This window comes from Phacochoerus africanus, chromosome 9 (assembly GCF_016906955.1).
Source record: "Phacochoerus africanus isolate WHEZ1 chromosome 9, ROS_Pafr_v1, whole genome shotgun sequence".
In the NCBI taxonomy this organism is placed as follows: Eukaryota; Metazoa; Chordata; class Mammalia; order Artiodactyla; family Suidae; genus Phacochoerus; species Phacochoerus africanus.
Genome location: NC_062552.1, coordinates 76,284,388 through 76,299,867, shown reverse-complemented (window position 1 = coordinate 76,299,867; position 15,480 = coordinate 76,284,388). Strand labels below are relative to the sequence as shown.

At 57.5% G+C, this 15,480-nt stretch overlaps 2 protein-coding genes across 3 annotated transcripts; one reads left to right on the top strand and one right to left on the bottom strand.

The window, feature by feature from the left end:
* Window positions 1-1,151: 1,151 nt before the first annotated feature.
* On the top strand, window positions 1,152-8,389 carry CPNE6 (copine 6). Of its 2 annotated transcripts, none has more exons than XM_047795510.1 (17): window positions 1,152-1,357; window positions 2,668-2,839; window positions 3,597-3,776; window positions 4,425-4,499; window positions 4,655-4,729; window positions 4,905-4,988; window positions 5,081-5,170; window positions 5,514-5,618; window positions 5,848-5,934; window positions 6,174-6,233; window positions 6,473-6,606; window positions 6,683-6,737; window positions 6,830-6,881; window positions 7,195-7,328; window positions 7,443-7,679; window positions 7,903-8,078; window positions 8,185-8,389. In XM_047795510.1, exons 2-16 carry the CDS (start codon window positions 2,672-2,674, stop codon window positions 8,038-8,040), a joined length of 1,674 nt encoding a protein of 557 aa, XP_047651466.1. In that variant the 5' UTR covers window positions 1,152-1,357; window positions 2,668-2,671; the 3' UTR covers window positions 8,041-8,078; window positions 8,185-8,389. The 2 variants fall into 2 exon arrangements, with proteins under 2 accessions (XP_047651466.1, XP_047651467.1); XM_047795511.1 differs by having other exon boundaries at window positions 1,349-1,367.
* Window positions 8,390-10,309: 1,920 nt separating this feature from the next.
* NRL (neural retina leucine zipper) lies at window positions 10,310-15,172 on the bottom strand. The gene is given in 4 exon segments (XM_047796158.1): window positions 10,310-11,480; window positions 11,483-11,774; window positions 12,708-13,116; window positions 15,016-15,172. Coding segments are annotated over 3 exon segments (798 nt in total). The 5' UTR covers window positions 13,089-13,116; window positions 15,016-15,172; the 3' UTR covers window positions 10,310-11,355.
* Between the last annotated feature and the right edge of the window lie 308 nt (window positions 15,173-15,480).

Sequence of the window (15,480 nt, the reverse complement as noted above, 5' to 3'; positions counted from 1 at the left end):
CACAGCAGAAACGAATCCGACCAGTATCCAGGAGGATGCGAGTTTGATCCCTAGCCCTGCTCAGTGGGTTAAGGATCTGGCGTTCCCGTGAGCTGTGGTATAGGTCGCAGACGCGGCTCAGATCCTGCGTTGCTGTGGCTGTGGTGTAGGCTGTTCCCTAGCCTGGGAACTTCCATATGCTGCAGGCTTGGCCCTAAAAAAATAAAAATAAAAATAAACAGCCATTACCCTAATACACTAGCAGCTTTGGGGATAGAGGGTAATGATATCCTGGTGACCATTCTTGCATACACATCCCAGATATCCGTGTACCCAAATGTCTTCACATGTGGCATGCAGCTCCCTGGGCAATTGCTCACTTCCCCTGGTCTCATCAGAAAATGACTAACGTCTTCTTTGCTCAAGATCTGTGCCTGGCATGGCCCCTCCCACCAGGCTGTGGCCATATGGGCTGAATCTCAGGGTTGGGGGGTGAGTTGTGGCACCAGGAAGATGCCTCAGGAACCAGTCCTTCAGCATCTTGCTGCACTAGACAGCCCCTCTCTTCAGGGGTCTTTGCCATCAGAATGTGACCAGCAGTTGCGTCCATTTCCTTGTCTCCCTGTTAAAAGATGGCTGGGGCACTTTGAAGTCTCAGAGCTATGAGGTTCCTCATGGTGTGTGATGGTTTTTAAGGAGCATGTGAAGATCTCCGCTCTGCTGTTCTCCGGCTGGCGAGAGTGAGTGTGTGTGTGTGTGTGTGTGTGTCTGTGTGTGTGTGTGTGTGTGTGAGACAAGTACAGCCCAGTGTTCTTTTAGATGTGACTGTGAATGTCCTTAACGAATGTGATGTGGAGAGTGTGTGAGACTGAGTGTGTTTCCCTATGTGTATCTGTAGGGCTGTGACTGTCATGGTGTCACGGTGAGTTTATGTGCTGGCACCTGCGCGTGTCAAGATACGTGTGAGCCTGTGAGTCATGGGTGCGTGTGTCTCCATCCTCTCCTGGAATGAATGCGTGTGTGCGCACGTACCACCGCAACGTGTGCATCTCTGTGATGCTGGGTGTGGGTGTGGCATGAAGGAGAAGATGTGTGTCTCTGTGTCTGTGGGGGTCTTGCCTCTGAGCCACCCCCAGCCCGCCCTCCTTCTCGGCTCTGAGACTCCCTCCTAGGCAGTGGCCCTGCCCCTCCCCTCTTCTCCCTCCCAACCGGTCTGTGCTGGGGGGGAGCTGGTGCTGCGGCCCCCCCACCCCTCCCCATCCAGGACCCATAAATAGCAGCAGAGCCAGAGCCGGAGCCGGCGCCAGCGGCTGGAGCAGCAAGGGAGTCAAGGCCAGGGCCAGAGAACCGGAGACAGGAGCCCCCGACTAGAGCCCAGGTGAGCCCCCGCTTCCTCCCCAGCCCAGCCCCAGCCCAGCCCAGCCTGGCCCCGTCTCCATAACAACATCACCCCCAGCCTCCAGAGGGGTCTCCGGTCCTGCCCGATACCCTCACCATCTCATGCCCCTGCCCATCTCGGGGGACCTGTGAGAGCAGCGAGACTTGTGGCCAGAAGGCAAAGACCCCCCACCCCCCAACCCAGACCCTCCCTCATTTATCCAGAAAAGCACACGCTGTGGGGAGGGGGTACCCAGCCAGCAAAGGGTCTCAGTTCTGAGGGAGGTATGGGAACTGTCACACCCTCCTGGAGACAGACACCCCACTAGGGGACAGAAACACCGGGTGGGGGCATTCAGACACACCAACGCACACTCGCTGGAGAAGCACGACAGATCAGACAGCCTCACCCTGAGATGTGGGCAGACACAGATAGATGGATGGACCGGCCATGAACTCAGGCCAGCGGACCCCTGCCTGCTGCTGCCCGAGTCTTGGTACCACTGCTGGGGGAGGGTGGCGTGCGTGCATCCCACGGGCAACACGGAGGGGGCCAAGGCTCCCCCAAAAATCCTGTCGCTAAGAGACAGTGCCAGTGCTGGCAAGAAGTGTGAGAACAGGGGAGGTGGGGAGGAAGCTAGAGTTAGTTGTCATAGTGGCAGCCACTGCCAGGAACCTAGAGGAGATTTCAGCAGGGACTGGGCTCTGCTTCCAACTCCGCAAGCCCACCGCCCCTCCTCTTCCGTCAGCCAACCAGAAGGTGAGTCGGGGGAAGTGGATGGGGACAGCCCGGCAGGGCATCTTCCAACCTGCCTCCTCCTGCCCACCGCAGCCTCCATTCTTAGCTATCTTCTTCAGACTTGCCAGGGGCCCCTCCACCCCCTTCCCCACCCCCTTGTCCCAGTTCAGCTCCCTTGAGCCAAGACTGAGTGCAGCGCTGGCTCGAACATCAGTCGGGAAATAGCAGAAGGTGCTGAGGTAGCAGAAAGTATGGATCAATCGATGGCCTAGGAGCCAAGGCTGCCAGGAACCCTCAGGTCCTCCAGCGCCCTCCAGCCCCATCCAGGCATCCTAGGCCAGCAGGGGTGACAGGATCACTGGGCTGTGCAGAAGTGGGAGGCACGGGTCCCCTACCCTCTCTTGCTCAGCACTCCGGGAAAGCCTAGGGGGGTCAGAGGAAAGCAGGGCCATGTGATGCCAGGGCCTCGGGAAGAAAGGCAAGGGAGTGGGGCTCAGGCTTCAAAGATAGATACCCACCCTGGCAGGTGTCCCCCTTCCGGCGTCCAGGCCGTGTCTGCTCTGTCCCCACAGTGACATGTCAGATCCGGAGATGGCATGGGTGCCTGAGCCCCCAGCCATGACGCTGGGGGCCTCGCGAGTAGAGCTGCGGGTGTCCTGCCACGGCCTTCTAGACCGAGACACACTCACCAAGCCCCATCCCTGCGTGCTCCTCAAGCTCCACTCCGATGAGCAGTGGGTGGAGGTGAGAGCTGGGCTCTCCTTTGCTAGCCTCTGGGCCTGAGAGGGAGGAGGCTGGGTGGGGGCAGTAAAAGCCTCCTGGGGACTGTGAGGACTCCAAGGGGCCTCTTGCAGGCTGTGTGGGTAACCCTGGAGACAGGGGTGCCATCGTTACACACACAAACCATTTCACAGCTTCTAAGTCCACAGAGTCCCACTGGGTCCTAAGATCGCCCCCAAAGGCAGTGGCATTGCTCCCAAATATGAGAGCCCCAGGAGTTCCCATTGTGGTTCAGTGGGTTAAGAACCTGACTAGTATCTGTGAGGATGCAGGTTCCATCCGTGGCCTCACTCAGCAGATTAAGGATCCACCTTCACCACAAGCTGTGGCAGAGGTCGCAGATGCAGCTCAGATCCTGAGTCGCTGTGGCTGTGGCGCAGGCTGATGGCTATGGCTCTGATTCGACTCCTAGCCTGGGAACTTCCATATGCTGTGGTTTCGGCTCTGAAAAGGCCAAAATAAGGCAGGGGGGGAGAGAAAAAAAGAACATCCTCATCTGATAAATGGCACCTATGGGGTGGGGGGGGGGCAACAAATATGAAAGCCCCTGAAGGATGATGGCCCAGGGGACCAGCAGCACCCTGAGCTCAGGGTCTGGACCAGGGACGAAAGCTAGCCACTGAGAGTTCAGGAGCCTGAGGAAAACTGGCCAGACCCGGGTGGGCCAGGGCTGGGCCAAGCATCCCGGGTTCCCAGAGGGCGTGCTCCTCTCCTACTACAGGTGGATCGCACGGAGGTGCTGCGCTCCTGTTCCAGCCCTGTCTTCTCCCGGGTGCTGGCCCTGGAGTATTTCTTTGAGGAGAAGCAGCCCCTGCAGTTCCATGTGTTCGACGCTGAGGACGGAGCCACCAGTCCCCGCAATGACACCTTCCTGGGCTCTACCGAGTGCACCTTGGGCCAGGTCTGCATTTCCAACCCCAGCCCAACTCCCACCCCCACCCCATGGGCTCTGCCTCTGGAAGCCAAAAGAAAAGCAGAGCTTGGACCCCGTCTCTGCCATTCATCAGCTGTGCAGCCTTGGCCTAGACATTTAACCTCTCTGAGTCTTATTTTCCTCATCTAAACGATGGGGGTCACAGCTCTTAACTCTGTTGTGGAAATTAAGTCCAATTCTAGCCCAAGTGCAGCCCCTCCCTGTGAGCACTGAGAGGGCACTTTAAATTAGACCATCTCGGAGTTCCCGTCAGGGCGCAGCAGTTAACGAATCCAACTAGGAACCATGAGGTTGTGGGTTCGGTCCCTGCCCTTACTCAGTGGGTTAACGATCCGGCGTTGCCGTGAGCTGTGGTGTAGGTTGCAGACGCGGCTCAGATCCCGCGTTGCTGTGGCTCTGGCGTAGGCCGGCGGCTACAGCTCCGATTGGACCCCTAGCCTGGAAACCTCCATATGCCGCGGGAGCGGCCCAAGAAATAGCAACAACAACAACAATAACAACAACAACAACAACAACAAAAAAGACAAAAAATAAATAAATTAGACCATCTCTTGTACTCTTGCCAAAGCAGGTGGGGGGTATCACAGCTGGGTTTCCTTCCACCTCCATCCCCAGATTGTGTCACAAACCAAGGTCACAAAGCCGCTGATATTGAAGAATGGGAAGAACGCAGGAAAGTCCACCATCACGGTAGGCAAGGCCACCTGTACTCACCCTTGGGCCGGGCATTCAATGCCTCTGCATGGACATCCATGGTGACATCATGCCCGGGGCTGATCCCACCCGAGGGGAAAGGCCTTGTGGGGGTGGGGTGGGGGAGTCCTGCCACTTGTCTCCCCTTGCAGATCGTAGCCGAAGAGGTATCCGGCACCAATGACTACGTCCAACTCACGTTCAGAGCCCACAAGCTGGATAACAAGGTGGGAGCCCCAGAGCCCAGGCCCATCTCCCCCGTTAGGGGACCTAGGCACCCCCACCCAGGACAAATCCCAGGTCCCGGTGCTGCTCCCTTCTCACTGTTAGTGCCACTCACCCCCACCCCGCCCCCGCCACAGACCTCACCAGGTTCATGGGCCTTTTCCCGGGTGTCCCCAGGATCTGTTCAGCAAATCTGACCCTTTCATGGAGATCTATAAGACCAACGGAGACCAGAGCGACCAGCTGGTCTGGAGGACGGAGGTTGGTGCCTGGGGCCGTGGAGAAGGAGGGCGGAAGGGCAGAGTAGGGGAACCTAGGTCAGAGGTGACCAGCTCTCTGGGTGCCTCTCCAAGGTGGTGAAGAACAATCTGAACCCCAGCTGGGAGCCATTCCGTCTCTCCCTGCACTCCCTGTGCAGCTGTGATGTGCACCGGCCTCTCAAGGTGAGGGCCCTGCAAGCAAGGGCAGCCTGTTAGAGCATCCTGCCTCTGCCCAAGACCATCCCCCTGAGCGTGGCGAGCCCCTCTGTCTCCCCCAGGTGATACCCCTTCCCACGGTGGGGTAAAGAACCAGTCACAGCTCAGTGTTCCTAGGAGTGTGCCTTCTATCAGAGGCCAAAGTCCCTGCCAGGTGGAGCCAAAGGATGAATCGGTGGCCTCTCTGGGCAGGCTGAGGACATCTGTTTGGGCCTAGCGACTGTGAAGACCCTAAGTCCCTCCTCCTGCCCCAGGAGCCACTGCAAAGCCTCCCTGACCCTCCACCCCCACCCTCCTCCGGCCTTTTCAGTTCCTGGTGTATGACTACGACTCCAGCGGGAAGCATGACTTCATCGGCGAGTTCACCAGCACCTTCCAGGAGATGCAGGAAGGAACAGCAAAGCCTGGGCAGGAGGTGCCACCAAGACCTCCCCCATCCCAGAATCCCACCCAGATCCCTGGGAGAATCCCAAGGGTGATGCTAAAGAGCCCCTCACACGTGATAAGAGATGGAGCGGATAGAAACCCTCCAGGCTCAGCCTAGCCACTGAGCTGTGGGGGTCTTGCTGTGGGAGGCTCTGCGGGAAGGGAGCGGATGGGGTCACGTGATGTGACCCTGGGCTTATGGGATATGTGGGGTCTAGATGCAGTGGGACTGTATCAACCCCAAGTACCGGGACAAGAAGAAGAATTACAAGAGCTCGGGCACCGTAGTGCTGGCCCAGTGCACGGTAAATCCCAGGGCCCGCCTCAAGCCCTGCCCCACTCCAAACCCCACAGCATCCTCAGATTCGACCTGCCCTCATTTCCAAGACCAGATCCCTGCTCCTGCGAACGGAGACCCCTTTGCCCTATCCACCGCCAACTTAAACCTCAGAACCTCTGGCCCCTCCATTTCCCCCACAGAGGCCCCGCCCAGCTCCCCCCTCAAGGGGCCATCCTTCTACTTTATCTCCCCTCCTCCCACCAGGTGGAAAAGGTGCACACCTTCCTGGATTACATCATGGGCGGCTGTCAGATCAGCTTCACGGTAAAGGCCCAGGGGATGAGGACATAGGGAACAGAAGGAGCCCAGAATCCCCACAGCCACTGCTCGGACCTCTTATGTGCCTTAGCGGGGTCAGCTTATTTCCCTCCCCCGACCCCAAGATGGAGCGACCTGGGGACTTGCTCAGATTCACTTTAGTCTTCCCTACAGACCCTTGCTCTGGCCTGGCCTCTCCGCTGGTTCTCAGGGATGAAGCCTGACCCTCTCACCATCCCCACCAGGTGGCCATTGACTTCACCGCCTCCAACGGGGACCCAAGGAGCAGCCAGTCCCTGCACTGCCTGAGCCCCCGCCAGCCCAACCACTACCTGCAGGCCCTGCGTGCGGTGGGAGGCATCTGCCAGGACTACGACAGGTAGGAGGAACTGGGGGAGGGGGACTGGCAGGGAGGCCTTGCCCGATGGGCCCCCACAGCCTTTTCTTCTCCCCAGCGACAAGCGATTCCCAGCATTTGGCTTTGGAGCTCGAATTCCCCCCAACTTTGAGGTAGGCCGGGTGCAAAGGGAGGGGAAGAGATGATGGGAGAGTCCAACAGGAAAGAAAGACATCTCCCAGCTGGCCACACCCTGTCCTCACAGGTGTCCCATGACTTTGCTATCAACTTTGACCCAGAAAATCCTGAATGTGAAGGTAAGAGAGATTCCCGCCAGCACTGCCTCCCCGCGTACAGCTTGCTGCCCAGGCCTTACACCCCAGGCGGGGCAGATTCCAATCCCATGGGCCCGTCTCCCTGCGCCTTCATTCATCCAACACCTGCCTCCCTTTGGTAAGACTTCCAGCCCGTGGCCCAGCATCTGCCAACACAATTCAGCCAGCACTTAGGTCATCCAGCTCTTAGTGAGGAACTTGGTGGCAGGGCTGTCCTGAGACAGCCTCCTTGTGTTAAGGGATGTCAGGAAGAGCTTCCAGCTAATCTCTGCCCTCCTCACCTCTTTGCCCTCAGAGATCTCGGGGGTCATCACCTCCTACCGCCGTTGCCTGCCCCAGATCCAGCTCTATGGCCCCACCAACGTGGCCCCCATCATCAACCGAGTGGCCGGCCCAGCCCAGCGGGAGCAGAGCACTGGCCAGGCCACGGTGAGGAATCCAGGCACCCCAGGTGTCCTTGGGCGAGGCCAGGACCCAGACCGGGCTTGGGGTGAGTGCCAAGGCCGCAGGGCTGACCCACCCTTCCCCTCTGCCTGCCCTTAGAAGTACTCTGTGTTGCTGGTGCTCACAGACGGAGTGGTGAGTGACATGGCCGAGACCCGCGCAGCCATCGTGCGGGCCTCCCACCTGCCCATGTCCATCATCATCGTGGGCGTGGGCAATGCCGACTTCTCGGACATGCGGCTGCTGGACGGTGACGACGGTCCCTTGCGTTGCCCCCGAGGGGTGCCCGCGGCTCGCGACATCGTCCAGTTCGTGCCCTTCCGGGACTTCAAGGATGTGAGTGCCTGAAGTCCCCTCCCAGCAGGAGGACTCCTCAGCATCTCCTGCAACCCCCAAATCCAACCCATCTCTCCTACCCGAGTGACGTCCCAACCGAAGGACGCCAGGGCCCAGCGGGGGCCCCCCGAAGCTCCGCCCCTCACCCAACCACCCCCATCCCACCCCCACCCTTTCCCACTTTCCCCGCTTAACCATGTCCCCGCCCTCGCCCCCGCCCCAGGCCCCACCCTCTGCGCTCGCTAAGTGTGTCCTGGCCGAGGTGCCACGGCAGGTGGTGGAGTACTACGCAAGCCAGGGCATCAGCCCCGGGGCTCCCAGGCCCTGCACGCCGGCCACGACCCCCAGCCCTAGCCCGTGACCACCACCCACCGGACCGTCACTCCCTCCAGCCTCTCAGTGAGTCCTGGGACACTAGGGGGTGCAGAGTGGGGCTTGGCAGAGGCCATCGCAGGCTGGGTGTGGTGTAGATGAGGGGGTTTATGAAGATCCCATTCTCTCCCAGGTGCCTGTCCTGACCCTTGTGACTCAAGTGACCAGTGCCTCTCCCTCTTGGACCAGTTGTGCCCCCTGGGTCCTGGAAGTCAGTGGTGAGCCCTGCCCCATCTCTCCAGGTCCCATACTCCTCAGCCTCGGTGGCCCCTCAGTGACTTTCTTCAGTGATCCTGACTTTCTGGCCATTAATAAAGGGAACCACTCCTAGCACCTCAGTCTCTACCCATCATGCCTCAGATGCCCATTCGGCAGCCCGTGGCACCACACACACACACCATTAAGAAATGAGAAGCAGCATCCTTTGAATTCTATGCCAGAGCCCCCCAGGCAGACTGATATGTCTCTGCTATTTTCCTGCAACTATGTGCCAGTGACATCTGAGGAGTCCCTACCCTCACCTCCCAACCCCAGGGGGTCCAGGCTCCTTGGGGGTTAATTACCAGAGACGGAGGGGTAATAAGGGGCTGTCGAGGGGGCAAGCTGATGCCCTCTCAAGCTGTCTCCGAGAAGCCCAGCTGAGCCCGCCAGGGGCTGAACTTCAGCCCCCACACAGCTGTGGGGTGGGCTGAGAAGAGGCGGGGGTGGGGGACTGAAGAAGGACTGCCGATCTGCTAGTGAATTATGAATACAGCAGTAGGGGGGGACTGTCTAAGGTCTGTGCATCTTGGTGTTCCGTGTGTGTGTGTGTGTGTATGTATACATGCCCACATATCCCTGACTCTCCAGGGATATGCCTTTTGTGTAGCCTTAGTGGTTCAGGAAGTCCAGCTGTGTACTCTGAATAACATTAACAACAACAGCAAACATTACCCTTTAGCACGTGTGAAGCTTTGTGCTTAATGATTTAACTGCATCCATTCTCACCAGGTAGCTATCATTATTTTCCCCATTTTTCTGACAAAACAAATGAGGCTTGATTGAAGCTCACCCACGGTCAAAGAATGGGTAGGCCTGGAACTTGAACCTGGGCCCATCTAGCTAAAGGGCCCACACTCTTATTTACTTATTTATTTATTTATTGCCTTTTTAGGGCCACATCCATGGCATATGGAGGTTCCCAGGCTAGGGGTTGTGTCGGAGCTGTAGCCACCAGCCTATGCCACAGCAATGCCAGAGTAAAGGCCCGATACATTTAATCACGAGCAACAACTTCTGTTTGAGGTGTATCCATGTGACCCTTATCTTATGATCCGATTGTCTAGAAACATGGCCTGATTGTGTGTACGGGTGTAGGTCCCTGTGGATGGGCGTCTCTCCCCATGTGTGTGCCATGAAAGGCCCCAGCCAGTTAAGAAAGCAGGTAACAGCAGTAATGGGTCTGGATCACAGCTCCAGAGAGCAAGTGAAGAGCCAAGGGATGGCCCGAGTGCAGGAAGGAGAGCTGGGCTCCTAGAGGGATCTTCTCCATCCCAACCTCTCCCTTCGGGGATCATGTGCAAGGGGATGGAGGAGGAGAGGCTAAAGGTGCTGCGAGCTACTCAGAGAGAGAAGCTGGAGTCGAAGAGGGTGGGCAGGGGCCACTGATGGGAGAGGGAGGGGAGAAGATCAAGAAATCCTGGCAGAGATGGAGGAGAGGACTCGGGTCGCAGGTTCCTGAGTGGAGGAGGGATGAGCTCAGCTAGAAGAGGGGGAGGAGGAAATAAGAATGGGGATGGGAAGAGACAGCTGGGGAGGGGGCGGGTAGAGAGGGCAGAAAGGAAGGGAGACATATGGGATCCCCTTCCCCCACACCCAACTGCTTCTCCCATTTATTTTGTCCCTTAGAGGACCTACGACAGTGGCTGCTGAGGTAACTGCTCCCAGCCCAATGCCTCTGCTGTGCCCAGAGCCCCTGCCCACTCTCTCCATAGGCTGCTGAACCCGAGGGCTGGGTTACCATGGCAACTGTGAGCCTTTAGGATAACCAGGGCCAGGCCTGGCGGGTCCCTATGCTCCTGGGCTTCTGTGCAGTGGAGGTGGGAGGGGGAGGCTCCATCTGGCCCAATCCCTGCTCCCCCCTCATTTTCACTGGGCCTTCAGAACAGAGATGCTCCACTCAGCCCAGGTGGAGGCTCTTCAGTCTCTCTCTCTCTCTCACACACACACACACACACACAGCACGCATGCCTGGAGCAAGGATAAAGAACAAACACTTCTTAAATTGCAAGAACATCTAGCCAATAGCATAGAGTTCTGCCTGGGCTTCAAGTTTAATTCACAAAAGCTGAATTCTCTCAGCTCCTTGTCAGGCTGGGGAAAGTCTTACCTCAGCCCTCACAGAGGCAGAAGGGATCAAGGGCACCCTACGCAGGTTTGGAGGCCAAGGCAGCATAGAGGGAGCAACAGAGGACCAGTGCATGGGCTCATCCACGGCCTAGGCTTCAGTCAGGAAGCTGGAGCAGGACAGGAAGTCCCTGTGGTGAGGCCGAACTGGGGGCTTCTCAGGAGACCACTGGGGCTTCCACACTAAGGAGATGCCAGAACTGGAAAGGTGTCAGAAGTCATCCAAACCAAAGGAGGATTAGATGAGGTCATTGAAACCCTGGTAGCAAGTGATTTCCTCAGGGTGACAGAGGTATCCCGTGGCAGAGCTGAGACTAGCACCCAGGTTTTCAGACTCCTGCCCAGGGTTCTCCTCCAGTCCACACCAACCACCCCCAGAGCTCCTCAGGCCTTTGCAGTTCTGGGCTGCGGAGGCCACTAGGTTGGATAGGAGAAAAGCCTCTCGAGTGGAGTTCGTGGTCTGGCTTGGTATTGGGAATTGCAATCCTGAAAATGCAGTAGTCCTAAAACGGGGAGGTTGTAAGCCTTGGAATGAAAACATAGCTTCATTGCTAATTACCACCTTAATGCACTACAGGTTGAAAACCTTGAATTAAAATCTAAACCGAGCGGGGAGCTGCACCACTCCCTCACCTCCCAGTCGCTGTGCATCATGCGCTCCCCCTACCCCAACCTACACACACATACACACACACACAGTGCCTGACTGACTGGAGGGTCTGACTCCTGGAGATTCCGGTGTCCTGGCCAGGTGGAGTGGGATAGAAGGCGGAGGGTTTCCGTGCACCTCCTGCGTGTGGGAAGGGGACCCCTCTCTCAGAAAATGACCAGCATCTAACCTCAGAGCATGCCTGGAGGGTCCAGGAAGTTTGGGGATATTTGTGTTGCATCCAAAGAAGTATCTGGCACCAGAAGGCGCTCAGTAACCGTCTAGTGAATGGCACAGCCACCTCCCGAGTGGTGCCCGCCGCCCGCCCACCGACTCCACCATTCCGCAGCCAGAGGCGCGGAGGAAGAAGTGGGCGTGGCCTCCGGCCCCGGGACGCTCGGGGCCAGCCGGTCACAGCGAGCCTTGTAGAGGTCGCGCTCTCTGGCCAAGCGGGCCACTTCGGCCCGCAGCGCGTCCAGCTGGGCGGCCAGGCGGGCGCGCTCGGCCTCCAGCCCGCGCCGCTGCTGCAGCCGCTTGGAGCGACAGGCCTGCGCGTACCCGCGGTTCTTCAGCGTGCGGCGCCTCTGCTTCAGCCGCAGCGCCTCGTCGCGCCCGCAGCCCCGCAGCTGCCGGTTTAGCTCCCGCACAGACATCGACACCAGCGCCGCGTCCGAAAACCGCTCGGCCAGCTGCAGAGGACCGGGCAGGGCTGGGGTCAGCGGCGACTCCACGTTAGGGTGGCGGCGCAGCTGGCCCTGCCCCGCCCTCAGGAAGGCTCCATCCCCGGCTCCCACCTTTACATGAACGCTCGCATTCCCCACCCACCCCCACAATCTACCCCACACCCACAGTCTAGAACCCGCCCCCTGTCCCAACACACCCTCCGCTGCCCCCAACCCCCGCCACGAGTTCTCGACCCCTTTGGGTGGGTCCCTCGTCTCCCACCCACGGTCAAGCGAGCCATTCGCGCGCCTGAACCCCGCGCCACCCCTGTGCGGTCCTCAGCCTCTGACTGCACCTGCGTGTGTGTCCAGTGGGCCCGCGGCCAGCCAGACCCTGCCCTTCCGACACACCTCGTTCCTGTCCTGAAGGCCTCAACCCTGTGACCCTCAAAGGATTTGGATTACATCTTAATGCCCTCAACTCCCCCATCTGTGTCTATAATTAATAGGATGAGTCCCAATCCTTCCTGAGAAGGTTGGGGCCTGGGGAGGCACGAAGTCTTGAAAAGGCCAGCTTCCTTGCGGTTCCCACAGTCTCAACTCCATTCCAGGCACCAAACTTTCCCTGGTTTCCTCAAAGGGACTATCTATTTACCTCCCCTTAATCAACTGCTTCTGACGCCCTTTAATTCTCAGTTCTCCCCTTTGGGTCCTGTTCTAACTTTAGGGTCACCCTCTTCCTCCCAGTTCAACCTACTCATTTCTCTCCATTTGGGAAAAAAGGAGGGGCCGGAACATGTTTTTCTCTGATTTCTTTCAAGGGCCCTTCTTCCCTTCTCCTGTCCTTTGTCCCTTTCCCAGTCCATCACCCTTTGGCAGTGACCCTTCTTCCTCTCTCTCGGGTTGGCCTCCTCCCTCACGCTGCCCCCACCCCCTCAGCCCAGCTCACTGACGACTCACCTGGGCATGCTGGGCTCCTGTCTCCTCTGGACTCCCTGGGTAGTAGGCATGGGGCCCCTCAACAGGAACTGGGCCCTGACACTGCAGCAGCTCTGCCGCCTCCTCAGGACTTAGCCCCAGTGCCTCCCCAGCCCCCAGCTGCTGTTGCAGGGTGGCCAGCCAGTACAGCTCCTCCAGGCCTGGCCGGGGGCCCTCAGTAGCTCCCACCGTGCCTGGCTCACTGAAGGTGGGTGAAGGAGGCACTGAGCTGTAGGGTGTGGAGCCCAGTGAGGCTGTGGGGGGGCCAGATTGCCCCTCAGAGGGTTCCTGCTTTACCTCAAACTTCATCAAGTCAAAGTCATTGACATATTCCATGGCCAGGGGACTGGGAGGCAGTGCCATTCTGGGGTTGGATTGGGAGGGGGTGTACCTGAAAAAAAGAGGATAGGTTTGGAGCACCTGCAGGCTGCCTATCAGCCTCCTTCACCAAATCCCACTTCCCCCAAAGCCCATGTGCCCTGGAGACAGAGTTCTGCAAAGCTGAGGTGGCAACGCAGCCTGTTCCCTGCGTAGTCACCTCCGGGCTGAGGGACAGCTTCTCAGGTGGCAGGGGCTCCTGCCAGAGGGCAAGCACCTGAATGAGGAAGAGGATAAGCCAGCCTCTGGCCCACTAGTGCCTCTGGGATCTATGAAAAAGAAGAATATGGCAGCACTCCCAGCTCTAGTACTGGGACATGCTGAGCGGCTCTGTCATCTCAAGAGGCATCATTCCATTTCCAAGCAATTAAAAAGTGTTGCTTAATTAACTGTGACAGAGTATGTGTGTATTTTAAAGCAATGGGAAGGCACATATGCTGTGGCCTTTGATATATAGTGATAACATGCTGTTATGACTCTTTTTCTCAGAACACCCAGGCTAATGCCTATGCATGCATAGAAGACCCTCCGTGCCCATTCATTGTATGGATTAATCAATGAATCCCTTTTCTAGGAGCAAGAGACTTTCCATGGGAAAAGGAAAGGTCCCAGAATCAGTTCTAGAAAGATCAGGACAGAGCGTTGACCATCTTTCCTCAAAGTCAATCTCTCCAAGGGGAACCAACGAAGGCTTGTTTTCCTCCTTCTGTGGAGGACCTGCCACGTCAAGTGTGAACTTGAGAAGATCACCTTCCCCCTTCTGACCCCAGTTTCCCCTTCTGTTCAATGATGATAATTAGACTATAACATGTTCCAAAGAGTGTTCTGTGAAACATGGCGTCTGAGAAAGAGCCAAGAAGGGGGTCTGTGCTCAGATCATTTTGAGAAATGCTCCTGCGCCCCACCCTTGCAGTTCACAAAGCACAGCAGCAGAGTAATCTGAGAAGTCCTTCAGTAAACCATCTGTTCAGCTTCAGTAGTAGAGGGCCCCAAACTTATGTCACCCAGGAACTCTCCTCCCTGCTATCAACCCCAGAGCATGTGCCCACCTGAGACACCTCTGGCTAAGTGACCTCAGAGGTCCTTCCTAGCCTGGAAGTCCCCAGCTCTAGCCCAACTCCCAGTTCCAACAGCCCAGGACAGGACAGGCAGGGAAGGCTTATCCTTGAGGCTTAGAATTTGGCTCCGTATTGATGCCCCAAACCTAGGTTGCCCACTTTGCAACCACATCTCAGGCCCCAGGCTCTGCCCAGAGGTGGGAGAAAGGACATGTCTTCTATCTCTTCCTGTCCCAGGGAAGGGGTGTTACCCTATCTATTGAGCCCCTTACCCTTCGGAAGACAGAGGGGATGGGAACAAAAACACAGATTGGGAGTTCCTGTCGTGGTGCAGCAGAAACAAATCCAACTAGGAACCATGAGGTTGCGGGTTCGATCCCTGGCCTCACTCAGTGGGTTAAGGATCCGACGTTGCCATGAGCTGCGGTGTAGATCACAGACACGGCTCGGATCTGGCATTGCTGTGGTTGTGGCATAGGCCAGTGGCTACAGCTCCGATTCAGCCCCTAGTCTGGGAACATCCATATGCCACGGGTATGGCCCTACAAAAGACCAAAAAAGACAAAAAACAAAAAACAAACACAGATTGAAGGAACTGATCTTTGACAAGGAGGAGAAGGTGAGACACAGAGAGAGGTGTCCAGAAAGAACTGGATGAAGAGATAAGTGAGAAGGGCTGCTTATCTTCCTGATGTGATAACAATGAAGCCAGTCAGGGTGGGAGCAGAGCAGGGGACAGAAGTGTGAAGGTTCCTGAAAAGAGACAACAGAAAGCTGACAGCAGGTGTGGAAGGGTGGTGGTGGGGGCTCTAGGCGAGAGGCTGGGCATCCAGGTAGACTTCAGACATACTCACTTTAGGGGTGGCAGAGAGGACTGGTCAGTGTCAGAGCCAGGCAGGCACAGCTTCCCCAGAGACTGGAGGCCCCATTGAGCAGAGCCTGATGCCTCAGTGCTCAGAACAAGGGGCTGTGGGCACAGAGCCCACTGGGTACTCTTAAAGGGCCAGCTCTCTGAGGTCATCTGTGGTTCTCAGGCCTCCACCCAATGAGGCGAAGGGATCATTTGCATATCTCCTGGGCCTGGGGGTTGGGAAGGATAAGAGGAGAGGACAAGTATGCCGTTCTCAAGGAAGGGAAGGGGGCATCTTGCCCACCAAAGTTCCTCACTGTTCTCAGTTCCCCAGGACTGACAGCAGCATCGGCCCCTACCTGCACCCTCATGAGGACACAACCTTCAGCCCTTGGCGACTGAAACCCTGGGGCTGGAAAAGAGGCCCAGACAAGCTCCTGGCACCCTTACCCTCCAAGGCTCTGCGGTG

Coding starts and splice junctions, on each gene's coding strand:
- CPNE6 (XM_047795510.1), top strand. CDS start 2,672: ATGTCAGATCCGGAGATGGCATGGGTGCCTGAGCCCCCAGCCATGACG. Junction 6,607..6,682: donor ATCTGCCAGGACTACGACAG/GTAGGAGGAACT, acceptor TCTTCTCCCCAG/CGACAAGCGATTCCCAGCAT. Junction 6,738..6,829: donor GAATTCCCCCCAACTTTGAG/GTAGGCCGGGTG, acceptor CTGTCCTCACAG/GTGTCCCATGACTTTGCTAT.